At 60.5% G+C, this 27001-nt stretch overlaps 1 protein-coding gene across 1 annotated transcript; it reads left to right on the top strand.

Annotated features, from left to right (window-relative positions):
- Positions 1-9999: 9999 nt before the first annotated feature.
- On the top strand, positions 10000-11958 carry GADD45B (growth arrest and DNA damage inducible beta). The gene is made up of 4 exons (XM_058282121.2): positions 10000-10242; positions 10328-10429; positions 10768-10990; positions 11202-11958. Exons 1-4 carry the CDS (start codon positions 10199-10201, stop codon positions 11313-11315), a joined length of 483 nt encoding a protein of 160 aa, XP_058138104.1. The 5' UTR covers positions 10000-10198; the 3' UTR covers positions 11316-11958.
- The last annotated feature ends 15043 nt before the right edge of the window (positions 11959-27001 follow it).

The following is a 27001-nucleotide window of genomic DNA, read 5'->3' as shown; positions in this document are numbered from 1 at the left end:
CCCACATCACGTCTCTTCTTCCCTCTTCCTGCCCTCAGCAACTACTGTGGCCACTGTCTCCACATCAACGCTACAATTTCTTATGTTAGCAGTCACAAAAGTTTTATAGTAGAATATCAGTAAGTCCACTCTAATCCACACTCTCTTCCTCCATCCTGTGGACCTGGGATGGTGATGTCCACTCCCCCTCTATATCAAGAGGGGGCTTAGGTTCCACATGGATGAAGGATGTGATTCCCCTGCTGGCAGTTGTAGACAGTCTTTTAAAAATATATATGCTAAGCCTTCCAAACCTGGTGTGTACTTTGCACTTAACAGCACATTAACTACCACACAGGAGGTCCAGCGTCCGATGCCAGGGCCTCCTGGTGAAGGCAAGCTGGCCCACGCAGCGAGTTGGCCCACGCGGAGTGCCGGCCCGTGAGGGAGTGTGGCCCTGCACAGGAGAGCCGCCCTGCGTGGGAACGCCACCCAGTGCAGGAAAGCCGCCCCACGCAGGAGTGCCAGCCGATGCCAAGAGCTGGTGCAGCAAGATGACACAAGAGACACAGGAGAGAAAATAAGACATAGCAAAACAGGGAGATAAGGTGGCGCAAGAGAGTAATCACCTCTCTTCCTCTCTGGAAGGTCCCACGATCGATTCCCAGAGCCACCTAATGAGAAGACAAGCAGAGACAGAAGAACACACCATGAGTGGACACAGAGGGCAGGCGGCAGGGGGAAGGTCAGGGCGGGGGGAGAAATAAATAAAATATAAAATCTTTAAAAACAAACAGCACGTTGCAAGGTGGGTGCTCAGTTTTCCACAGTTGAACAAAACAAAGTTGGGTTGATCCGTGGAAAGCTTCCGTTTGTGGATTTGCATTTCATTCATTGAAGTGAAATTCCGTCTGAAATCCCGTTCCTCGCTGCCCTTGCTGCGTTTCCAGGACTCAGGAGCCACGTGTGGCCAGAGTCACCTAGGCAGCCCAGGTGTGGTGAGCTAAATCAGAGACCGCAGCGTCCTAGACCAGGATGGCGGGTGGGACGGCATCGTCCAGGGCTGGGGTCGCTGCCACACTTGGACGCGGCAGGAGGGGCCCCTGCCTGAGCTGGCTGCCCTCTGTCCGCGCCTCTCCCACATTTCCATCTTTTAGACCTGATTCTGAGGCCCCCGGACCCGAGAAGTCCCTGTTCCCAATTCCTGTTCAGTTCTCACGTCCTCAGGCACCTTCCCAAGGGCACCTCCAGGACCCAGAGGTGGCAAAGGGTGGGTGTTTAGTGGGGGGTCTCAACTAAGGAAGCAAGAGAACAGGGGTGGGTGGCCACGGGCTTTGACCTGGCTCCCCCTGCACTGCCACGTTCTGGTGCAGAACTCCCAGGAGTCCGAGAATTCTGAACTTGAACCTGAGCTTTCAGGCAGTTTTGCACCAGTGAGCTACTGCTGCGTAACAAATGACCCCAAGGCGTGGTTTAAAACAACCACCATTTTTATCACGTCTCATGATTTTGCAGGCCGGGAATGCGGTCTGGGGGGGCCTCCTGCCCCACGGGGTGTGGACAGTATCGGGGACTGACTCACGTCCCCCACAAAAAGCACATTCGGGTCCCAAACCCTGGCCCTGCGGGCATGGACCCACTTTCAGTAAGCCCTTAGAAGGCGTTCCTGCAGTTAAGGCGTGGCTGGAATGAACCAGGGTGACCTTTCACCTCGATCCCTGGAGTTCTGTAGACGCAGAGTAAAATTCAGACGGAGAGAGAGCGAAGACACAGAGAGCCCGAGTAATAGAAGATACTGCAGCATTCAGGAGGAGAAAGTGACCCCGGGAGCTGCTGAGGGCAGGGAGGGGGTAGAAGAGGTGTGATGTGGGGCATTTTAGGACTTGGAGTTGTCCTGGGTGGTGCTGCAGGGACAGATGCTGTATGTCGTATGTCCTGCCATGGCCCACTGAATGGACTGGGGGAGAGTGTCAACTGCAGGGTAAACTATTATCCAGATGGTGCAGCAGTGCCCCAAAGTGTGTTCCCGAGTGCAATGAGTGTGCCACGATGATGGGGGAGGTTGATGGTGTGGGAGGAGTGTGTGGGGGGGTGAGGGGTATAAGGGAACCTCTTATATTTTTTAATGTAACATTTTTGTATGTGATGTATCTATCTTCAAAAAAATACAATGTACAAAAATGATGGGGTGGGGGGTGGGGAGAGGGGTATATGGGAACCTCAGGTTTTTTAAATGTTTTTTATGTTTTTTTATTTTTTTAATGTAACGTTCTTTGTGCTCTATTAACTTTAATTTAAAAAGCGTTAAAAAAAAAAGAAGTCAAAAGCCGGAAGTCAAACGAACCCGGGAGAGAAAGGAGAAGACACCGCCACGTGCACCAGCACGTGACGGAGAAGCCAAGCACCGAGGGGCGCCGGCAGCCAGCCCCAGAACGCGACCCTCTTTGGGGAGAAAGCATCGTTTTGCCTCGACTTCGGACTTCTAACCTCAAAACCATGAGCCAGTAAGTTCCCCTTGCTTAAATCAACCCGCTGTGTGAGATTCGTTCCAGCAGCTCAGGAACGAAAAGAGATGGAGTCACCCCGTGGCGCTGACCTGCAGCCGGGCCGGGCTGGAGGCTCCAGGGCTGTGGCCCGCCGGGTGCCTCGGTGGGGACAGCTGGAGGCTGGTCTCAGCTGGCCTCCCAGCAGGCTGGCCCCCGCGGCCCTGCTGGGTTCCTCGCGTGGTGGCTCGGTGCTTCCTGAGAGCGAGGCGGGGGCTGGCATCGTCCAGGATGCTGGGCCGGCAGAGCCCCACTTCCGCGTCCCACGGGCCGATGCCAGCCCCGAGCCAGCCCAGATGCCCAGGGAGGGGAAACCCACCGCCTGTCGCTGGCGGAATGTTCAAGGCTTGCAACTGTGTGCTGTTGTTTTTTCACTTTCTCTTTCGTTTTTTTTTTTAAACAGATTTATTTTATTTCTCCCCCACCCTTGTCGTTTGCGCTGGATGTCTGCTCTCTGGCTATTTGTTTTGTGCTCTCGGTGCCTGCTCCTCTTCTTTTTAGGAGGCAGTAGGGACCGAACCCAGGACCTCATATGTGGGAGGGAGGCATCCAATCCTTAAGTCACTTCTGCTCCCTGCTTGTTGTGTGTCAGTGTGTCTCCTCCTTGTGTCTCCTCATTGCATCATCTCGTTGTGTTGTCTCATTGCATCGTCTTGTTGTATCTGCTTGCCATGCCAGCCCACTGCTGGCGTCTTCTTTAGGAGGCACTGGGAACCAAACCTGGGACCTCCCATGTGGTAGGCAGGTGCCCAACTGCTTGAGCCACATCTGCTTCCCCTTGCAACTGTTTCCTTTCAAAGATTTTTATTTATTTATTTCTCCCCATCCCTCATTGTCTGCTCTCTCTGTCCATTCGCTGTGTGTTCTTCTGTGTCTGCTTGTCTTTTCTTTAGGCAGCTCTGGGAACCGATCCTGGGACCTCTAGGAGCAGAAGAGAAGCACTCCGTCTCTTGCACCACCTCAGCTCCGTGGTCTGTTGTGTCTCTTATTGTCTCTCCTGTGTCTCTTTTTGTTGCGTCACCTTGCTGCACCAGCTCTCCGTGCAGGCCAGCTCACCACAAGGCCAGCACTCCTGTGTGGGCCAGCTCTCCACTCGGGCCAGCTCGTTGCGTGGGCCAGCTCGCCTTCTCCAGGAGGCCCCAGGAATTGAACCCTGGGCCTCCCATAGGGTAGACGGGAGCCCAACTGCTTGAGCCACATCCGATTCCCCTCGCAACTGTTTTTTAAATTTTCTTCTTGTAACAGCTTTTCACATGGAGATTTAACTGACGTACCAGACAATTCACCCATTTAAAGTGTGCGGTTAAGTAGGTTTAAGCCTGTTCATGGAGTTCGGCACCATCGCTGCAAGTTTAGAAGATTTCATCACCCCGTAAATTAACCCCACGCCCATGCGCAGCCCCACGGCCCCCACCTCCCCCTGGCCACAAGCTGCTCTGTCTCTAGGGATTTGCCTCTTCAGGCCACTTCACGTAGTAGGAATCAGGTAATAGGTAGCCTCTCCCACCTGGCTTTCCCGGAGCATCTTGACCTCAAGGCCCGTCCATGTCGCAGCCTGAATCAGAGCGCCGCTCCTTTTCTTGGCTGAATAATATTCCATGGTACGGACGGGCCACGTTTCGTTTCTGCTTTCATCCCGTTGACGGATGTGATGGTGAGGCTACTGTGTCAACTCGGCCAGGTGATTGTGCCCAGCTGTCTGGTCAAGCAGGCACTGGGCTAGCTGTAATGCGAGGGCACTTCTGGACCTCACTCACCAATGACTTTGTGGCAGTGGTAGATCCCAGAGAGCTGGTTACAGTTACGTCCATCAGGGAGACTGCCATCAGCAGTGAGTGGCGCTGAACCTCATCAGCTGAATCCCTTAGAAGGGGAAGGGGTTCCAGCATCAAGAGAGAATTTCCCAGCTCGTCTTTGGACAGTGAACGTCTCCCCGAACTCATCAAGAATCTTCACTGGACTTTAATTGCCGCCCCTGGTTGCACCTGCCTGCGGAATCTGGACTTGTGTGCGTGAGAGACTCTTAGAGAATCATATACTATTGACAGATATCTCCTGTTGACTCTCTTTCCCTAGAGAACCCTGACTAATACATGGACACTTGGTTTGTTTCCACTTTTTGTAGACTATGAAGAATGACTGGAATCATGCAGTGGGCCACCCGTGTATATCCATCCACCCACCCGTCCACCCATCCATCCATCCATCCACCCACCCACCCATCCACCCATCCACCCACCCACCCATCCACCCATCCGTCCATCCATCTTGCCTACATAACGAAGCCCCAGTAAAATCCCCGAGCCCTGAGGCTTGGGTTGCCTCCTGGTGGGCGATTCCGCGTGCTGTAATCCCACATCCTCGCCAGGCGATGGACGGCTTGACTCCATGGACAGAGGGTGATGGGAGCTGAGCTCTTGGCTATTTCTGGAACCACGCATATAACACCTTTCTGTGGGTCCTGGAGGGCTTCTAGCAAATTCTCAGACCCGAGGGAGGCTTCGGGTAGCCTCAAATTCGCAGCCAGCATCACAAGCAAGGGCGTGTTTCAAGCGCCGTGAGTCCAGCTCTCAAGGCACAGGCGAGGAGGAGGAGGAGGTGAGCCGTAAGGTGTTAGACGCTGGTACGTGATAGCAAGGGAAACGAATAACGAAGCAGGGAAGGGGGGATGGCATGTGGGGGGAGGGGCTTGAAATGCCTCGGGGTGGCTGGGGAACCTCCACCAAGAAGGGGGGCGCTGAACCAGGACCGGAAGGGGGCGAGGGGACGAGACGGAGCGGGAAAGGGCCTTCCAGGGAGAGAAGGGCGCCAGCCACGGCCCGGGGGCACGGGCAGCCTGGCGGCGTTTTCGGCTCTGTGTTCGAGGGTGAGCAGATTTCCAGGGCGGGACGTCCGGCCGTGACGTGGTTTTCTGAAGCCTTCCTCGAGGACGGAAGCGACGGGGGGCTGCACGTGGCCTTCAAGGCCGTGGCTGTGGCGGCGACGCGCGACGGACCGTCTTCCCCGTGCCACGCCCAGGCAGAGGGCCCGCGCCGTGTCACCCCCTCGACGGCGCGCTTTTCCCCTGCCCGCCGGGAGGCTCCGGGAGGTCAAGTCACCGTGCCCAGGGGCTGCCCGGCCGCAGGCCTCCCCCGAGGTGCCTCAGTTTCCCGGCCTCGGCGCCTTAGCACCGCTTCCGACTTACAGACGTCTCCAAGTTTGAGGGTGACTCACCTTCGCCCGGAACCCTCTCCGAAGGCTCAGGAAGCATCACGTCTCGGTCATCGTTGCCCCCCAAAAAACAACCGTGAGGTCAGAGCCCAGCCCTCCTCCTGCCTAAAACCCACGCGCGGCTTCCCGGCCCGCGCGAGGCCGCCCCAGCTCCGTCCCCGCGGCCCCCCCGGCCCACCTCCCCGGGCTCACGCACCCCAGCCCCCGGCTCTGCTCGCTCTGCGCCAGGCCTCCCGGGGGTGGGGGTGGGGGGGGCTTGGGGCCGGCCCCAGGGCCTTTGCACGCGCCGCGCCCGCTGCTTCCTCAGGCCACGCGGGTGTCAGCTCAGATGCCCCCTCCTCGGGGAGCCCACCCTGATCGCCCCACCCCCAGCGCCCCAGCTGGGTCTGTCTTCCAGCCCCCCCACCCCGGGAGGGGGTTCTCACTCGTTGTCGCGTTTCCAGGGCACGGGCCACCCGCCGGGATTCGCCCAGGGGTCGCCGGCATCGGCCCGTTTCAGAACGATTCGAGGTCTCTGCAGAGGGGGAAACCGAGGCACCGGGAGGGGAACCGGCACATCCGCGCTCATGCAGGCGGCCAGGCGGTTGGGAATCCACCCTGCTTCCCACACGGGGGGTCCTGGGTTCAGTTCCCAGTGCCTGTTAGAAACAAAAAAGGCAAACAGCAAGCAAACAGATGAGAAAACCAACTCAGGGGAGCTGATGAGACTCAGCTGTTGGTGCCGGCTTCCCACATACAAGGTGCTGGGTTCAATCCCTGGCCGTGGTACCTCAAAACAACAACAACCAAAAAAACCCACCTTATTCATCATAAATTGCCCAAACGTTCAAAACAACATTGCTGACACATCTGAAAAAACTGGAATGTGTACTGGACACTTTATATTAATGTCCAGTTCCCTGAACCTGATAACAGCACTGAAGATGGTCATGTGAGTATCCTGGTTCTTAGGAAATGTGCGCGTCAGTACCAAGTGTTCAAGGAGCGTGCTGTCTACAACTATACTCAAGTGTTCGGACAACAGATAGACGGAATAATGTAACAACTGAGGCGGAGTGTTAACAGTTGGGAAACCTGGGGATCTGGGCAGAGTGTACCGGCACCCTCCACTGATTTTTTTTTTTAAGATTTTACTTTATTTATTTATCCCCCGCCCTTGTTGTTTGTGCTCACTGTCTGCTCATCTTTGTCTCCTTTTTAGTAGGCCCCGGGGGCTGAACCTGGGACCTCCCGTGTGGTAGGCAGGGGCCCAACTGCTTGAGCCACATCCGCTTCCCCGTCCATTGGTTTTATATTCCTTTTGCAGCTTTTCTGTAAGTTTGAAATTGTTTCAAAATTGAAAGTTAAAAAAAAAACAAAACATTATTCACCCTTTTCTGAAATTAGAGTGGAGATGGTTGCGCAGCCTTGTGAAATATACCAAAAGCCCCTGAACTGTGCAGTTTAAAATGGTGAATTTTTCGATATGTGAATTACATCTCAATTTTTAAATGGGGGGAGATATTATCCATCTTGATGACTGAGTTGGGGGCATCTCCCCTAAACCTGGCACGTGAGTTGAGGGCTAACCCCGAGGCACAGGAGAGTGGAGCTGGGAGAATCTGCCCGCAGCCGTTTCCCACGTGCACCGGCCATGCGTGCGATGACGAAGACGGCGGGCCAGTGTCCAGGCTGTTGGTTCATCCGAGAGGCCCCTCGATGCCTCCCCCAGGCGGACTTCCCTCACCGGCCCCTCCACCAGCATCCCCCCAAGCCCTGACCCCTGGGGTTTCAGAATGGCTGGAAAATCCTGGAATCTCATCGAGGCAGCTGTGAGTTGTGTGTCCTTGCAGAAATAGCTTTACCCTCTCCAGCCTCTGCTTCTGCCTCTGTAAAATGGGCACAGTCACACCAGAGATGGATGGGCCATGAAGGCGAAAATGCTTACCAAGTGCCTGCTCACAGTAGGCGCTCAATAAATGTTTGCTATAGGAGTGGTATCTTCAAGGTAGTGACAGTTAAGCCAAAGATGATGGGGTGTATGGATCCTTGAGAGCGGGAGATCAAGGCACACGTTCTGGCTGGGTCGCCCTCAGGACCCAGACTAGGGTGAGGCAAGCGAGGCACTCCCGTCGGGCATGACATTTAAAGAGGAGCCCCCAAACTCAGTCATCCAGATAAATTTGTATTGTGCCCTCATTTTTAGAAATTGAGATGTCATTCTCATACCAAAAAATTCACCATTTAAAATTGCACAAGAGAAAAGATTTTTTAAAAACCTAAAGAAGAAAAAAAGAACAAAATAAAACAACAAAACTAACAAAAAAAGAACAAATAAAACTGTACAAAGAATAAATAAAAGCAACAAAAAGAAATAAAATAAAAGTGTACAATTCGGGGGCTTTTGGTATATCCACGAGGTTGTTTGACCATCGCCACTCTCTAATTCCAGAAAAATCAGAAGCAATGCAAAAATAAAATCCATGATGGACAAATGTCAAAAGTGTCGATCAAGACAGGACCCAACCCTGCACGTGTACAACTTGCCTCCCTCACCTCTCCCTTGTCCAGGCGCTGTCAGATTCCATCTTTATTTGAAGTCTTGATATTTTGTTCATATCTGTCCTTTTTTTCCCCCCTTTTGTTTTTGGATGATTTTTTGGCATACATTTTGATTTTTTAAAAATATTGCATTAAATGTTATTAACTTATGCATGACTGCTCTGTAAACCCACAACGACTCTAACGAAAGAGGAAAAAACCAACAACCAAGCTTTAGCTTGATGACTGTTTTTGGCGCCCCCTTAAATTTTGTGCCCGGGATAGTGCCTCACTCGCCTCTCCCTAATCCCCCACCCTGGTCCCGATAAAACTTTATTTACAAAGACAGCTTCCCCTGAGCAGCCGTTTGCCGAATTTTGAAACTTACGGTGTCTACGGAATGCAAAAGAAAGACAGCCCCTGTAAAATTTTGCGTCTGAACAGGATTGCAACGGGCGCTTCCGGCCCCGCGGGCGCAGAGACCCCGCGCGGCCACCAGGTGGCGCCGCCGCGCCTCGCCGCGCCGGGGACCTTTCGCGCCCACGCGGTGGGCGGCGCGGAGGCGGCGCGATGCGTCAGCCGGGACCGCGGGCCAGGGGACCCGGGGGGGCGCGAGGCCGGGCTCCAGCCTGGCGGGGGAGGGGGCGCAGACGTGAGTCACCCGGGAGCCCCCGATCGGCCGTGGGAGACAGTCCCGCGCGAGGCTGCCTCGTGAGCTGCCTTCCCGGGGGGGGGGTGTGGCGGGGGCCACCCCAAGCCTCAGTTTCCCTTTTTGCATGATGGAGCTAAGCCTGGCCCCAGCTTCCCGGGACCTTGATTAAATGCATCGTCATGAGAGCGCCTGTATGCAGTAGGCGCTCAGTGTATCTCCTAAAAGCGGTGATCGTGGTGCAAGGCGCAGACTGCAGCGTGCATTGCACGCAAGAACCGTTTCCCCCACCTTCCGCGCCCCCAGCCCCCCAGCTTTCCCCTGGGCCTCAGTTTCCCTCCTCGGTCAATTGGTGGAGCGAACAGCGCCTGCCACGTGCGTCCCGCCCTGAAACTCAGGGTGCGGAGAGGGGGGGCCCACCCCTTCCCCTGCACGCCCGGGGCTCTGCAGCCCCCACTTTGGGGGAGCCTCGAGGCGACCCTCCGCGGCCACCAGCTGGACCTATTGAGCGCTGACTGTATGCCTTTTTAAAATGGAATGCACCCTTCAACTCGTGGAGGCTGGCAGTGGGGGGGCCCACACGGAGGGCCAGAGGGGGTCCCCGCAGCAAGGGGAGACCCCCAAACCCCACCGGCGAGGGACCAGGCTGCCGGCGCGGGGGGGCGTCTCTGGACCTCGCAGAGTCTGGCCGGGGACTCTCCGGGGCTGGGGAGGGGATTCCAAGCCCCCCCACAGGGCCGGGCAGCCTTCGGCCGCCTCGCGCCCTGGAAATCCCGCGCGCGCCCCGAGACGCGGCGCGGCTGCCGGGAAATCAGGAGCCAACTTCTGCTTTTTTTTCTTTTGCTTTTTTTCTCAGGGCCCCGAGCTGCGCGCCCCCCCCCCCGCCGCCTGCCTCCCGCCGCGCGCCCCCACGTGGGGCCGCCCCGCGCCGCGCTCCGCCCCCTCCCCGCCTCGGGCCAACCGCCGCGCGCGCTGCCCTCGCCTTTGTCGGCCCGCCGGCCAATCGGAGGGGCGGACGCGCCGGCCGAGGCCCCGCCCCGGGGAGCAGAAAGCTATAAAAGGGGGCGCGGCGCGGCGGCGGGCGCAGAACGCAGGAGCCGTGGCCGCGCGCGGGGCTGCTGCTCGCACTCGCCGCCGCCCGGGACCTGGCCCTGGCCTTCCGCCTGCCTTTCTGGGGATTGCGCCGCCTCGCCGGAGCCTCGGACGCCGTGGGAAGAAGCCTTGTGCACCGCCCGGCCTCGGATCCCGCCCCGGGGACCGTCGTGGGTCCCCGTTCACTGTGGATTATAATTGCACCATGACGCTGGAAGAGCTCGTGGCGTGCGACAACGCGGCGCAGAAGTAAGTTGTCGGGGGGTCCCCGGCGCCCGGGGCCGGCCGGGCGGCGCGGGGCCCGCCGCTGACCCGCCCCTGTCCCCGCGCGCAGGATGCGGACGCTGGGCGCGGCGGTGGAGGAGCTGCTGGTGGCGGCGCAGCGCCAGGACCGGCTCACGGTGGGGGTGTACGAGTCGGCCAAGCTGATGAATCTGTGAGTCACCCCTCCCGCTCCCCGGGCCGCGCGGGGCGGGCACCCCCTCCGCGCTGCACGCTCGCGGCACCCCGCCTGTGCAAGGGGTGGCAAGGCGCTGGGAGTTCCCCCGCGCGTCCTCGCAGGGGGGGCCTCTTTGCATTTTGGGGGGTGCAGGAGCCGCAGGCTCTGCAATGCGCCCCTCCCGCAGTTGCTCCTCCCTCCCCCCCAAACTCTGACCCGTGCACCCTCCCCTGTCCCCCGCGCGCGCGGGGTTCGGTCTCGCTTGCTTTTTTGCAAACTGTCCCCGCCCTGGCCGCGCCGCTGACTCGCCCCCCCCCCCCCCTCGCCCCACGCAGGGACCCCGACAGCGTGGTCCTGTGCCTCCTGGCCATCGACGAGGAGGAGGAGGGCGACATCGGGCTGCAGATCCACTTCACGCTGCTGCAGGCCTTCTGCTGCGACAACGACATCGACATCGTGCGCGTGTCGGGCCTGCAGCGCCTGGCGCAGGTGCTGGGCGAGCCGGCCGAGGCCCAGGGCGCCTCCGAGGCCCGCGACCTGCACTGCCTCCTGGTCACGGTGAGCGGCCCTGCCCCGCGCCCGGCGTCAAGGTCACGGGCGCCCCGGCTCAGCCCGCAGCCACGCGCGGCACGTGCCCGCGGGCAGCCCGGCCCCGGCTGCTCTCCCGAGCCGGCCTGGCTGCCCCCCAAGGGAGCCCCTCCCCCGGGAGACGGAGGCTCCCGGCCCACTCCTGACACCCCCCCCCCTTTCCCCCCTCCTGCCCCCCCAGAATCCACACACGGAGGCTTGGAAGAGCCACGGGCTGGTGGAGGTGGCCAGCTACTGCGAGGAGAGCCGCGGCAACAACCAGTGGGTCCCCTACATCCCGCTGCAAAAGCGCTGAGGCCCCCCCCGGAAGCAGCAGAACCGGTTCAGTCGCTGCCCCCCCAAATAAAATAAATATTTGGCCCCCTCCCCTTGCAGAACATCCCCTCTCCACCACCCCCCCCCCCGAAAAAAGATGACCCAACCCGTGAGCCCTTGGGGGGGGGCAGGCAGTCACGGAGGTCGGGATGAATGAGGGGCGCATGCGGCCGCCCCCAGGGCAATGAGCTGGGAGCGAGCCGGCGGGGGGGCCACCGGCAGAGGAGAAGAGGGACCCCGGGCCAGCAGGAGAGGGGGACCCTGCAGCCAGGCCCTGGGACCGAGCACACGCTGGAGTGGGGGAGCCGCTGTGCCCCCCCCACCAAGGAGGGCCTGGCTGAACTCGACGCTTCGAGGGTGGGGGTCCACCGGCGACGTCCCCCACCCTCCTTGAGACTGGAAGCGACATGCAAACGCGCCGTGGTTGACCGGCCGGATGGGACACCTGGGGAGCCAAGGCCGGTCTCGTCCGTACCCAGACACCCCCAGGGTGCAAAATGCTGTCCTCTATTTTGTTACTTGCACTTGTTACTTGAACCACTGTAAGAGAGACGCGGAGCTCAGAGATACTATATTTTTATTTCCGCGAGGACGAGCTTGTAATAATAAACCTGTAAAGCCTCTGGGTTCTTGTGCGTTTTTTCTGCGGCGGGGGAGTCCCCCCAGCCCCCCCACCACATGCCCCTTTGCAAAAGCACGGCGGCTGCGCTCTGCAGCGGGCGCCACCGCGGCCCCCAAAGCGCCGCCTCCCCCCCCCCCCCCGCAGTTAAGAGCTTTATGAGGACCCCCGGCCGCGGGCACCGCCTGCAGGCTGCGGTGCCGCCAACCCCGCCCGGGCGCCCCCAGCCAGAGGGGCGAGGGCGGCTGGCTCCGAGCGGCCTGGCGGGGGGGGCCCCTGGGGGCTGGAATCCCCCGGGAGGGCCCGGGGTGGGCCTTTTCATTGGGGAAAAAAAAAATTTTTTTTTTTTTTAGTTTCCCCGAACTAAGATCACCACGAAAACTGCCCCGGGAAGCAGCGCGGCGGAACCGAAACCGGGAGCCCGGGTGGCGCCGCCCCCCTGCTCCCCGCACCTCGCGCGCGGCGACGCCCCCTGCGCCCGCCCCGCCCCGCCCGGGGGGGCTGCGCCGAGCGCCCGGCGCGGGGCTGCGCGGGGGCTGCGCGGGGAGAGGGGGCGCCCTTCCCGCAGGCCGCCGCGACCTTTCCACGGAGCCCCACGTGGGCGAGGGAGGAAAACCCCGGCGGGCCCCTGGGAGTCACGCGGCTGGGGGAAGCCCCGCCGGGGGAGGGGGCAGGGAGGGGGAAGTCCCCGGGGGAGGGGGAGGGACGCGCCCCCGGGGGCGGAGGGGAGCCCCGAGGCGGAGGGGAGCCCCGGGGGGGGGGGGGGACGACCCTGAGCTGGAGCCCGGAGGGGGCAGGGGCCCTTGGGAAGGGGGGGGTCCCTGCTGCGTGGGCAGACCCGGGCCCTCGAGGGCCGGAGGGGGGAGCTAGTGGAGGACGGGTTTGGGGAGAGGAGAGGGGGATCCCTGGGGGGGAGAAGGAACCCCCGTAGGAGTGATGGGGAGAATGGAGAAGGATCCAGAGCTGGGGGGGAGGGGCGCCAGCAGGGGGTAGAGGGAGAGGCCGAGGGGTCCCCGGGGGGAGGGGCGCTCCGTGGGGGAGGGGCGAGGGACGACCCTGCTGTGGCCCCCAGCCCAGTCTGGCTTTGGGGGTCCTGGGGGTCCGCGGCAGGCGCGGTGCCCCCCCCATCCCAGTCCAGTGACCCTGGCGCTCCACCACGGCTGGGCGACCTCTGACCCTCTCACCCATCCCCCCCTCCAGCCATGGGCTCCAGATCCTGGACTCCCAGGGCCCCAGCTGGGTGACCCCGAGTCAGTAGCTTGACCTCTCTGTGCCTCGGTTTCCCAGCTCTGACACACATAGTCAGTGGTGGAGGCGTTTAAATGAAATAGGTATTCCTCGGACCAGCACCTCACCATGGAGAGGACCCCAAGGGTTAGCTCTTATTATTACTATTATTACTATTACTACTGTAGCGCTACTGTCCCCCCCAGGGGTTTCAAACCTCGCCCCCCCCATCCTCACACACTCGGAATTAGCAGAGGAGAGAGCAGGGGCCCAGAGAGGCACGCCCGGGTTGAGAATTTAAGAGAGTGGGTGTCTAAGAACTCGGGCATCCCCGCACAGAATATTTTCAAGCACTTTTTTTTTTTTCAAAAAATCAAGCGAATGCAAATAAAATCCCATGAAGCATAAAATTTCAAACTTTTCAATCAAGGCAGGGCCAGGCCTCCGGAGTTCTCCCAGAGCTCCCAGACTTCCGAGTCCCGCAGGCTGACGGATCCTGCCTTGGATAAAAATTTAACTGTGGACTAAAGTAAACTTATTATTCTAGCAATGGCAGGACTTGTGTCCCTGAGGTTCTGAGGGAGAGGGGAGGGTAGGTGGGGCACGGGGCATTTGGGGACATTGGAATTGTCCCGCGGGACATTGCAATGACAAGTACAGGCCATTACACGCTGTGTCAAAAACCTATAAAACTGCGCAGTGCCAAGTGTAAACCATAATGTAAACTGTAGAGCGCGGCTGGTAGCGAGGCTTCCGAATGTGTTCATCAACTGTAACAAATGTGCCCCAAATGTGCTGTTAATGGGGAAAGAGGGGAGGGGAGAAGGAGGGGTACATGGGAATCCCCCATATTCTTGATGTGACATTTATGTAATCTAAAGCCTCTTTTAAAAAAAACATTTTAGAAAAAGATTCAAAGACAACTCACATTTTTTCAAAAATTGTGATATTTGGTTCACCTGCTTTGCATAGGAAGAAATGAAGCTTGGCGAGGGGATATGACTTCCCCGGGTGGATGCAAAACCCCGGGGGCTCTCTCCACCCGGCCCTGCGTGAAGGCCGAGGGCAGCAGCCATGAGTTGCTAACAGTTCTCCCGAAATCATTACCGCCGTGGTCATGTGTGGGCTTCGAATGCTGCTGTTTCACCAAAACAATGATCAACAGCTATGCGAACTCGGTCTCCCCACAGCCCCTGGGACTGTGACAAACAACTCCCCACCTGACCGCGGGCGGGGGAAGAAGATGCTGGTGCCGTGTCACTTTCCCGAAGAAGAGACTGAGGTTCAGAGTGGCAGCTGAAGACGCTGCTACAAGAGCAGTGGGGTGGGGCGACGGGGGCAGGTTGCAATGTCCCCAGCCGCCTGCCACCTCGGAGTTCAGTCTGGGTCAGGGAGGCCCGGTCGCCGGCTGTGGGTCGTGCCCTGGGCTCCAACCCCTGGGGACCCGGTGCCAAGCCCCGGGTGTGTGTGCCTTGGCCGGCGCGCGGGAGAGTTTGGTAATGACGGCTCAGGCGGGCGGGCGTCCCCGCTGGACACGCGCGCACCTACCCCTGCAGGCGGAACCACGTGCACACACACACGGGGGCTGCTTGCCCTTCTCCCCCGAGGCACACACTCCCTGTGCCACGCTTACCTCCACCTGTGACCCCCCGGGCAGTGGGTTCGAACTCACGCTCTGGTGGCGTAGCCTCCCGGAGCTCGCTCTCCTTGTGGCTCGGGCACGCATCTGTGCAAATAAGCGTGTGTCCACACGTGCACGCATCACCGTGAGCGCGCAATGCACAACCGCGCGGCTTCTAGCTCTTTCCCTGCTCCCCACCCAGGGAAGCAGGGGGCGTTGGCCTCGTCAGCGTATCAGGAAGGACACGGCAGGGCCCTGGCTTTGGGGGACCCTGGCTTTGGGGGACCGGGTCGGACACGGTCACAAGATGGCCGGGGTGCTGTGGGCGATGGCGTAAGAGCGGCTGGCTGGGGCGAGCCCTCCGCCCGGTGCTCTTACTTCTTGCAACAACCCAGCAGGGAAGGAAATCAGCCTGTCCCCCTTTTACAGGAAGGGAAGGCTTGCCTTGCGGTGACTTGCCTGAGGTCACGCCACCCCACAAGGTCAGGGACCCAGCCGAGGCCCCTGTGAGTCCAGGTTTGACCCTTTTTGGCTTTTCATACACTTGTAAAAATTGAGATATATTGCTCCCCCCAAAACACCCCTTTAAAATGTTCAACTCAATTACCCCGTGACCTGGTAATTCCGCTCCCGGGCGAGACCCTGGAGGCCTGAAGGCAGGGACTCGGGCGCATGCCGTGGACCACGGCCGCCAAGGCCATCCAAGCGTCCACCGACAGGGGAGCCAACAAACGGGGTCCCTGCAGAGAGAGGGTCCTGTTCAGCTATAGAAAGAGGTGACATTCTGACGACACGGGGAGCTCGAGCCCATGATGCACGAGGAAGCGGACCAAGGCCCCACGCCTGTGGATCTATTTCTAGGAAATGTCCAGAAGAGGCAGAAATCCAGGGACAGGAAAGCGGATCCGAGGGCCCCAGGGGGAATGGGGAGTTACAGCTAAAGGAGCGTTAAGTTTCGCTTTGGGATGAGGGCGATTGTCTGGAAAGAGTGGTGCAAGTGCCCTCGTCGGTGCACTCCCTGCCAAAGAGTTGTCCACTGCCAACGGCTCAGCGGATTTTTTTAAAAAGATTTATTTTATTTATTTCTCTCCCCTTCCCTGCCCAACCCCGTCTGCTCTGTGTCCATTCGCTGTGTGTTCTTCTGTGTCCGCTTGGATTCTTGTCAGTGGCACCAGGAATCCGTGTCTCTCTTTGCTGCATCATCTTGCTGTGTCAGCTCTCCGTGTGGGCGGCGCCATTCCTGGGCAGGCTGCGCTTTTTTCGTGCTGGGTGGCTCTCCTTGCAGGGCGCACTCCTTGCACGTGGGGCTTCCCTACACGGGGGACACCCTTGCGTGGCAGGGCACTCCTTGCGCGCATCAGCACTGCGCATGGGCCAGCTCAGCACACAGGTCAGGAGCCCTGGGTTTGAACCCTGGATCTCCCATGTGGTAGGCGGACGCTCTATCCGTTGAGCCAATTCCGCTTCCCTCAGTGGATTTTTATGGTACGTGTATTTTCCTACCACAAGAAATAAATACCTTTTTGAAAAAAAAACTACAACTCGGTGGTGTTTCAGCCGTCACGGAATTGCACAGCCGTCACCACTAATTTGGGGACATTTTCACTGCCCCCTAAAGAAATCCCGTACCCATTGGTATCACTCCCCATTGCCCCCCAACCCTCCAAACCGTGGGCAACCAGTATGCTGCTTTCTGTCCATAGGCATTTGTCTATACTGGCATTTGTCTATACTGGAGATTTCATGTCAGTGGAGCCAGATAATGTGTGTCTTTCACTTGCATGATGTTTTCAAGCCTCATCGAGGTTGAAACAAGTATCAGTATCAAAGCGTGAAGGCTCAGCTCCTGCCTGTACCTCCAGCCCGAGCCCATTCTGTTCCCTCTGCTTTCCCTTCCCAGTGCTAGAGCCTTCCTATCTTTTTTTTTCTCTTTATTATTATTTTTTATTGTTACATTAAAAAAAATGAGGTCCCCACATACCCCCCACCCCCCCTCACCCCACTCCTCCCACATCAGCAATCTCTTCCATCATCGTGGCACATTCACTGCACCTGGTGAATACATCTTGGAGGCCTGCTGCACCACGTGGATTATAGTTTACATTGTAGTTCACACTCTCCCCCAGTCCACCCAGTGGGCCATGGCAGGACACACAATGTCTAGCATCTGTCCCTGCAGCACCACCCAGGACAACTCCAAGTCCCGAAAATGCCCCACATCACATCTCTTCTTCCCTCTCCCTGCCCTCAGCAACTGCTGTGGCCACTGTCTCCACATCACTGCTGCAATTTCTTCCACAATTGTCACAATAGTTCCATAGCAGGATATCAGCAAGTCCACTCTAATCCATACTCTCTTCCTCCATCCTGTGGAGCCTGGGATGGTTATGTCCTCTCCACCTCTATATCGAGAGGGGCTTAGAGTCCACTTGGATCATGGATGCGATTCTCCTGCTTGCAGTTGCAGGCACTCTTGGCTCGCTCCTGGTGTGGTGGCTGACCTTCTTCACCTCCCTGTTTGCTGGCTGGGGTAAGTCCAACAAACCAGAGGGTAGGAGCTGCAAGTCTGCTGAGGCTCAGGGCCTGGCCGTCACATGGACAGTGCAGAGATTCAGGTCTCCTGAGCATACACCAACCCCAGCGCCAACCACAGGTCCGGTAAAAGTGACAGAAGAGGCATGCATAGAAAGGTCACATCTGCGTCCAATTCCATCACACTCAGGAACACAAATTCCAAAGCAGGGCCCACTGACAAGGCCCTGAGCCATCTGCTGTGACCGTAGAACCCGTGTGTCTCCGTAGCCCTCAGGAGCTCCAGGACCTGGGGTCGTGTCTACTTTGGCTGCCCCGGGACCCTGCTCCCTAGCTTCTCGTTCTCATCTGGGATGCGCCCTCTTCCAGGCAGCCCTCCCAGCAGCTTGCCTGAAAGCCTCTCCTGGACCCGCTCACCTCCCCTTCCTGGAACCCACCCCCCTCTGCCATGATATATTTTTGCCATTATTTTGCAAAACGAATTCTGCTGTTATTTGCTTCTTGTCCGTCTCCCGCCTTAGGCCGTGAACTCCGAGCGGGTTGGGAGAGGGTTTGTTTTTCCCTTTTTCCCCCCACCAGACCCCTGGTGGCCCATCACAGCCCGGGACCCATTCGGTGCCTCCTAAATGTCTGTGGCCAAAAGCGTCAAGCCCGGCGAAGCCTGAGTCCCGTACAGCTGGAGACTGACCTATCGCTGACCTGCCGTGTCCCTGCTCCGGGACAGACTGTTTTGTCCCCGAGGGACGCTGGCCGGCCTGCCAGCGCTGGGTCTCGGCCAGGTACGGGGACACCGCCCCGCACGGGGAGGCCGGAGCCCCATCCAGGCAGAAGGCAGCCGGCTCAGGAAGAACTTCACGGTTCCTTATCCGTGGAATGGGAGCAAGCAGACGAGCTAAGAGGGCGCTGCCGGGAGCTTCCCACAGGTTAAAATCTGTCCAGCCTTGGGCCAAAGCAACTTCCAGAGCTGGCGATTATTCCACCGCGGGAGTCAGCAAGTGCCTGCGTGTGCACGTCCTTCTGCCTGGACACGGCCTGCGCGTGCACCTGTGGCCCAGATCTTGACCCTCAGCATCTCTCCCTGCAGCCCCGTGCTCGGGCACCAAGGCCCCTGCTGCTACCTGGGAGCCCAGCAGTACACGTGCACGCGTGGCTGACGCCGGAACCCCGGCCTCGGGTCGGGCCCCTGGAGCCCTCCCACCCGCAGCTCAGCTTCTCCCTCCCCCCAGAGGTGCAGGTGGGGGAATCTGGCTTCTCTCCGTGGCCACGCTCACGCACTGCCAGCACTTGCGAAGCGGAGACTCCCAGCATTTGGATGCACGACTTCCCACGGGCACGCGGGCGCCCAGGCGTGCCCCGTCGTTCTTACCTGCCTGCCACGCTCACACACAAAAAACCCGAACACACCCCGCCCGTTGTACCTGCCTAAACACACACAGACATGGAGCGAGAAGCCACCGTCACCTCCGATGGACACACACACATGCCCGCACACGTGCACACCGACAGCACGTCTCCCGTCCCCTCTGGTTTCCACGGCTCCCACGGGCCCGGGGCATGGTACGGGCACCATATGACTGCGTGAAAATGCACACACCCTGGGTCACGCAGCAAGTGCACACGTTTGCATAGAAGCTGACCGTGCAAGTGCGGTGAGGGCGCGAGGAAGTTGGGGGCAGCTGGGATTCCATCCCCACTCCCCGTGGGAGCTGATGGAGTGGACAACCCACGTCTCGGAGAGGCCACGGAGCTGGGGAACGGCCCCCACTTCTCATCCTGCTTCCCAGACGGGGTCCAAGCCCCCTCCTGCCAGTCAAGAGGCACAGAGCTGCAGGAGGCCATGCGCCTAGAACTGTCCACCCAGGCCACGGGCCACCTCTGGGGCGGGAGAGGACATGGGCAGTATCTGTGCACCCCCTCCCTCCCCACGCCCTCAGCCGGGGTCTGCTCAGACCCACAGGCTCTCTCAGTAGTGATGCCCAGGCTCAGGGCCCTTCCAGTTCCTGGGTGCATTACCATGGCACCGCAGGGGACAGTGTCAGTGGGACAGGGCGCATCCCGTTTACCAGGACGCCACAGAAAGAATGGAGAGGCTTGCTGGGGACGGCGGCCGGCTGCTGGAATATTCCTTCCCTCCTCTCTCCCGGGGCTCGCCTTGTGCCTCTCCTTCCCCCTTCCCCTTCCAGGCCTGGTGAGGCGCCGCAGCCCCTCCCAACCTCTCTGCCCCAGGGCCCTTCCCCGGGGGGGTTTGGCACCTGCCCACTCCCACGGGTCTTTCCTCTTGGGACCCAGCTTCCGGGCAAGGGGGCGTGGCCTCCCCCCGGCTTTGCGGGGTCCCGGGGGGGGGGCGCAGGTGCGCGCGGGCTGGGTGCACGGGGGAGGTGAGGTAGGGGTGCAGCCCCAGGTCAGCCCTGCAAAGTGGAGAGTCTGGGAATGCGGCCCCTGGAGCTGGCCAAGGAGACTCGCACCCCCACCCCCCCGCGTGAAGCCCACCCACGCCGACAGGCAGGGCACGGGACCCTCGGCGCGGTGCGGCAGCCTCCAGGGGCCCAGAGCGACACCCCCTGCCCCCCAGGGGTGACGAGACCCACATCTGGGGAAGGCGCCTGGGCGGGGGGCTTCCCTGCATTGTCCCTCCATCCGGGTTCCCACCCCAGCCCCTCCTCCCGGCAGCTGGACGTTCCCAGGCCCTGGGGCCGGGGTGGGCGGGGCCGAGGGGCGTCGTGGAGCGGGTCCCCCTGCGTGAGCGCCCGCAGACCCGAGCGCCCGCCTGCAATCACGTGCAGGCGCGCGCGTGGGCGGTGTTTGTGTCCCAACGTACACAGCAGGCGCTCCATAAATACCTCTCGGGGTGGTTGCAGGGGAGTTGGAGGAGGTCGAGTCTCCTGCACGCAGGGGAAGAGACCTGGCGGGGGATTCAAATCCTCTCTCTGCCGCCTTCTAGTCAGGGGAGCGCAGCAAGCGTGACTCAGTTTCCCCAGCCATGTAAGGGCAAGTCGCATGGCCCTCCCACGCGGCGGGGTGAGCAAAACGCGCTGCCCCGAGAACCACTTATTACGCCTTCCCTCCACCCCACCCTCTCGCCAGACACCAGGGGTGGAGAGGGCCCTGGCCCCGGCCCCAGCCGCCCCTCCCGGCAGCTTGGGGTCCCCGCTTCCTCCTTCCCTCAAAGGGATCGTTGGAGACGGGCGCGCGGGCGGGAGACGGAGAAATCCCCGAGTGGGCGAAAGGGAGGGGCCCGCGCCCCCTCCCGTGCGCCCTGGGCGCGCAGCCCGTGGAACGCCCCCGGCCGCCGCCGCCCCCCTCGCATGCCCGCCGGGGCTAGCCCCTCTGGTGCCCGCCAGGCGCGGTGTCTGCGGCCGCCCCGGCTGGCTGGGGGTGGGTCCGCGCCGGCGGCGGCCCCGGCGGCGTCTCCCCAGCCCCCACCCAGCCCCCGGCGGCGGGGCCGAGGGCGGGGCGCCGGCACAGACCAGCCTGTTGTGAGCGGCGCCTTCCCCGGGCGGCCTGGCGCTGCGGCCCGGGCACCGCGCCAGCGCCCGGAATAGCCTCCCTGCCCCGCCGCGCGCCCCACGCCCCGCAGCCGCCCGACCTGCCCGGCCGGGCGCGGGGAAGGTCGGGCCCGGTGCGTGCGGGGCGGCACGGGGCAGCGGCCACCACCCTTCCTTCGGCGGGCACTGGCCCCCGGGCAGCGAGACCCACTGCGTGCAGAGCCCCTTGTGCGTGCAAGAGGCACTGTGTGCAGACCCCCGTGCAGGCGCGAGACCCACTGTGTGCAGGTGCCCTGTGGGTGCAAGAGGCACCGTGTGCAGACCCCCGTGCAGGCGCGAGACCCACTGTGTGCAGGTGCCCTGTGGGTGCAAGAGGCACTGTGTGCAGACCCCCGTGCAGGCGCGAGACCCACTGTGTGCAGGTGCCCTGTGGGTGCAAGAGGCACTGTGTGCAGACCCCCGTGCAGGCGCGAGACCCACTGTGTGCAGGTGCCCTGTGGGTGCAAGAGGCACCGTGTGCAGACCCCCGTGCAGGCGCGAGACCCACTGTGTGCAGATCCCTGGGTATGTGTAAGTCCCACTGTGTGCAGACACCCCCCTTGCATGCAAGACTGTGTGAAGCCCACCTCTGCTCTGCATGCAAGAGGCACTGTGTGCAGACCCCTGTGCAGGTGCAAGACCCACTGTGTGCTGATCCCTGTGTATGTGCAAGACCTACTGTGTGGAGACCCCCTTGTGCGTGCAAGACCCACTGTGTGCAGATCGCTGTGTATGTGCAAGACTCAGTGTGTGCAGACCTCCTTGTGTGTGCAAGAGGCACTGTGTGCAGACCCCCGTGCAGATGCAAGACCCACTGTGTTCAGAACCCTGTGTATGTGCAAGACCTACTGTGTGCAGACCCCCTTGTGCATGCAAGACCCACTGTGTGCAGACCACCCTGCTCTGTGTGTAAGACCCACTGTGTGCAGACCCCAGTGCAGGTGCAAGACCCACTGTGTGTAGACTTCTGTGTATGTGTAAGACACACTGTGTGCAGACCCCCTTGTGTGTGCAGGATCCACTGTGTGCAAACCCTTGTGTACGTGCAAGACCCACTGTGTGAAAGCACCCCCCTTCTGTGTGGAAGATCTACTGTGCACAGGTCTTTGACTGTGTGGAAGCCTACTGTGTGCAGGCACCCACCTGCACCCAAGGCCTTCTGTGAACAGACTCTCACCTCTGTGCAAGGCCTACTGTGTGCAGCGCCGCTCCTGTGTGTACACACCTACTGTGTGCAGCCCCTCGTCTTCATGTGAATGCCCACTCTGTGCCAACCCCCTCTGTGTGCAAGACCTACTATGTGCAGACCCCCTTGTGCATGCAAGACCCACTGTGTGCAGACCACCCTGCTCTGTGTGTAAGACCCACTGTGTGCAGACCCCAGTGCAGGTGCAAGACCCACTGTGTGTAGACTTCTGTGTATGTGTAAAACACACTGTGTGCAGACCCCCTTGTGTGTGCAGGATCCACTGTGTACAAACCCTTGTGTACGTGCAAGACCCACTGTGTGAAAGCACCCCCCTTCTGTGTGGAAGATCTACTGTGCACAGGTCTTTGACTGTGTGGAAGCCTACTGTGCGCAGGCACCCACCTGCACCCAAGGCCTTCTGTGAGCAGACTCTCACCTCTGTGCAAGGCCTACTGTGTGCAGCGCCGCTCCTGTGTGTACACACACCTACTGTGCGCAGCCTCTCGTCTTCATGTGAATGCCCACTCTGTGCCAACCCCCTCTGTGTGCAAGGCCTACTGGGCACAGACCCCTGTCTACTTGCAACTCTTACTGTGTGTGGGCACCAGAGACCAAGTACACTCGGTGCACTCCCCTGTGTGTGGGCACAGCCCTACTCACAAACACCCAAGAGTGGAGACATCAGGCTCTTCTGAATACCTTCATCTGTGCAAGCACCCACCTGGGGGCAAAGCCCCTACTGTGTGCAAACACAAGCCTGTGTTCTGACGTGCACCAGGTACATTGGTTCGTGCAAACATTTTCTAAGTTCAGATGCCTGCAGTGTAAAGCCCCCAAGCGTGCAAGCACCCACGGCTTGCTGATCAGCACCCAGTGCTCATCTGGGGTGGGAGTTTGGAGCCGTGGGCAGGGCCTCCCCAAGGGCCCTTGGGGGTCTCAGTTTCTCCCCCCTTGGAGAGAGACTCTGATTTGCTCGAGTTTCTTCTGGTCCCAGCTTTGGGGGCTCCAAAGCCGGGAGCCCAAGGAGGTGGCCCGCCCCCTCCACCGTGGGCCTGAAGGCCAGCTGTCAGCGCTGGGGGGTGGGGCGGGCTTCCTGGGTCCTTCCTGGCAGCCCAGTGGCAGGTGCAAGGGCAGGCGGGCGCGGCGGGCAGGGCGCCAGCCGGCCGCTTCCCTGAAACTGGGCACAGCAGCTGGGCGAGGTTTCCGGGCTCGCCTGGCCCCACCTGGCCCCGGGCACTCTCGGCTGGTGGGCAGGGCAGGCAGCCGGAGCCCGGGAGGAGCCAGCCCCGCGCTTGCCCGGGCTTGCACGCCGAGCCACCGGCACCCCCCGTGCACGCCCACGTGTGTGTGCACAGAGGCGCACACGCACCGGCGCGAACCCCGCGCCCCTGGGACCCACGCGGGCGCCTGTCGACACGCACAGAGCACGCGCTCGCCGTGTCGTGCGTGAACCACACGATGCAGACAGCCCCCCCACCCGGGGTGACCCTAGGGCGACCGCGGGACCCAGGGGGCCAGAGGCTCCTCGCACGCTGTGGGTGTGGCCGGCGTGGGCGCTCCGAAAGGTTTGGGGAATGAACGAATGCGTGAATGACGGATGCGTCATTCTGCTGATGTTTATTGAGCATCTAGTATGTACTCGGGGACGCACTGGTGAACGAGCCAACGATCCTGGCCTCTGGCAGCCGAATAAGCACGCACCTTTGCACACCTGTGCTCGTCTACGGGGAACACCTGGGCCCGCTGGATGCGTTCACCTGCGGTGACCGGAGCCGCTGCGGAGACGCACGCATGTTTGTGCTTCTCCCGCCATTTCGCCTGGGCTTTCCCACGCTGTCCAGCCCCCTCCCGGTCTCCCCTTCCTAGTGGGGTGCCCGTGCTTGCTGGTATGGCTGGAATGGTGTCCCCCCAAAAAAACACACACACACAAGCCCTTCTCCCCCGTGCCGTGAATGTGGCTGTTTTGGACACAGGGCCTCTGCAGACGTGATTCCTGAAGCTGAGGTCATCCCGGACGGGGTGGGGCCTGCCGCCGGGGGGAAATTGTGACACAGGCAGGGACGCCGCTGGAAGGGGCCCGGACAGAGCTCCCCTGGGGGAGCGCGTCCTGCGTGATGGTGGCCTTGCGGCCCTGGGAGAGGGGGAACAAATGCCTGTTGTTTGAAGTGCCACCAGTTTGCGGCCCGGGACAAGAGGACGCTTGGGCTGGGCGGGGGTCCCGGGGCGGGCCGCGGCCACCTGGAGTCCCCCCGCCCCCGGTTGCTCCCCACGTCCTCGCCTGCAGAAGTTCCTTGAAAATGCGCAGCCGGGCTGGCGGCGCGGAACCAGCTGGCCGAGGCTGGGCTGAGGTTCCCGAAAAGCGCTGACAAAATAAAAGGAGGCCTGCAAACCCAACAAAGCCCCGGCCGAGGGCCAAGGGCGTGACGTCAGCGCCGGGGTGGGGGGAGCCGGGCGGGAGGGGCGCGGCTCCCACGCACCCTGGGAAACCAGCCTTCCATTTTTGCAGCCCCGGGGAAACTGAGGCCCTGAGCGGGGAGGGTCTCCCGGTCGTGGAGAGGGGGACCAGGAGGTGGCAGGAAGCAGATGCCCTGTGGCGGGGGGGTGGGGGTGGGGGACCCTCTTTCTTCTCATCCCCCTTGCAGCCAAAATAGGAGGTTCCCACGGGCAGCGGGGGCCGGCGGGGTGGGGGGGCCCGGCTGGGAACTGGAGACAGACACAGAGGCGGGCGGCGGGGGACACCCACCCCGGCAGACAGACACATGCTCAGGCGGCCGCCCACTGCGCCTGGGACAGTCAGACGCGGGCCGGGCAGGCCCTTTCCTGTGGGCGCTGCTCGCCCCCCCCCCCCAGCTGGGGAGGGAGCTGCGTGTGCGTCGCTGTGTGTTAGTGTGCAAAACTGAGTGCCCGTGTGTAGGTGTGTGCCGCAAGCCTCACAGGTGTGCCGTTTGAGATTGAGTGCTCACCGGGTTTTCCGGGCATCTGCTGGGAACACACACGTGGCTGCAGGCACATAGATTTTTGCGTGTGTCTATGGGTGTGTGTGTGTGGCGTGGGTAAAACTGAGCGTATGTGGGCATCTGTGCATGTGTGCGTGTGTCAGTGTGTGCCACACGTGCATTTGTGGGTGTGTAATTGCGTGCACACATGTTTTCTGAGCCCGAGTGTACACTGTGAACACATGCGCCTGTAGGCACACGGGTTTTAGGGTGTGTCTGTGTTCACACGTGTTTGTGGGTACGTATGTGTGTACGAGGCGTGTGTGTATTGGAGAGGGAAGCCCCAGCGTGCCCGGGGCACCCAGATAGCCAGATATCCAAGCCTCAAATCCGGGGATCTTGTGCCACGGGCCCGGGGCCACTTGTACACAACAATGACAACGGCCGGTGCAGCAGTGATGATAATAAGAGCTGTCCCGGGTTGTGCTCTTTTTTAAAAAAAATTTCATTATTATTATTTTTTAAAGATAAGCAGATGACACAAAATGTTATGTTAAAAACCATAAGAAGGTGCTGGGTCGTGCCCTTGCCGGATGCCAGGCGTTTCTCTCCACACCTACGCTGTGTTTTGTTTTGTAAAGCGGGTTAATTGAGGTGCAGCTCGCATGCAGTCAGTTCTCGCCGCTCAGGTGAGCGCGGCTGGGAGCTTTGACAAACGTGTTCGGCCAAGTCGCCCGGCCGTGCTCAACAGGCAGAGCGTTTGCCTCACCCCGAAGTCCCCCGGGGCGCCCCTCTTGGAAGTCGATGCCCGCCCCCCACGGCCAGGCCGGCACCTGGCGACCTGGTCTGCCCCCGGAAAGCCACATAAACGGCGTCTCGCGGTTCGTAGCCCTCTGGCCCTGCCCCGACCACACTTGGTAGATGGAGCAGGAGTTTATTCCTTCTAGAAAAAAAAACTGAGCTAGAATTCACAGACCGTGACACTCGCCCTTTTAAAGTCTACGCTTCAGCGGTTTTTGAGTGTCCTCGAAAGATTGTGCAACCGTCGCCACGCGCTCATCCCAGAACGTTTTCGTCATCCCCAAAAGAGCACCCCGTGCCCCTGAGCAGTCACCCCCGCTCCCCGACTCGCAGCTCCTGGCCCCCGGGGATCCGCTTCCCGTCCTCGTGCACGTGTCCCCCAAACCTCGTGAGGTTCATTCGCCATCGCCCCAGGGTGGAGGCCGCCCCCGGGCCCACCAGCGGGTGATGGAGAAACAAATGGGGTCCGTCCGCTGCCTAGCCTTCGGAAGCAGTGACGCCCCGGTGCCTGCAAGGATGAACCTTGGGGACGTCACGTGGCTGTGCAGGCAGCCAGCCTAGAGCGACAGATGTGCAACTCCACTTCTGTGAAGTTGCTAGAACATGCAAAGTCATAGAAACAGAAAGTAGAGTGGAGGTGGCGGGGGCGGGGGGCGGGAGGGGCAGGCTCAGCGAGGGCAGAGCCTGTCCGCGGTGAGGGGAAAGTTCTGGCAGTGGGCGGCGGTGATGGCCCGAGACCCTCTGGATGCCGTCGACTGCACCGAATGGCGTGCCAGGGAGGGATTTAGGTGGCAAGAGTTTGTGATACACACGTTTCCACAATTAAAAAAAAAGAAGTCACTAAAGTTGATGGTGACAACTAAATGCAACTGAAGAGACAGTGACAACTAAATGCAAGCCACAGTCCCGGGCTGGATCTCATAATGGAGAAGGGGCCCAGACGGAGGCTACAGGGCCCCCTGGAAACCCTGGAGCATGTGCAGCCACGCTGCAGTTTTGAACTTTAGTTACCACTGCCCTCAGGGCGTTGCCCGAGGGACTGTCCTTGTTCTTAGGAAATGGACAGGAAAGTTCAAGGAGCAGGATGTGTACAATCTGCCCTTGGATGATTTGAAAATCGATAGACAACCCAGTAGAGATGGTCCGAGGGGCGGCTCGGGCCGGGGAGCTAGGGGGCGGTGGCCCATGTGGCCAGATGTGAAAACTGGCGGTCCCGG

Source organism: Dasypus novemcinctus, chromosome 19 (genome assembly GCF_030445035.2).
Source record: "Dasypus novemcinctus isolate mDasNov1 chromosome 19, mDasNov1.1.hap2, whole genome shotgun sequence".
Classification (NCBI taxonomy): Eukaryota; Metazoa; Chordata; class Mammalia; order Cingulata; family Dasypodidae; genus Dasypus; species Dasypus novemcinctus.
The sequence above is the reverse complement of the archived record's forward strand: the minus strand, read 5'-3'. Positions and strand labels throughout refer to the sequence as shown.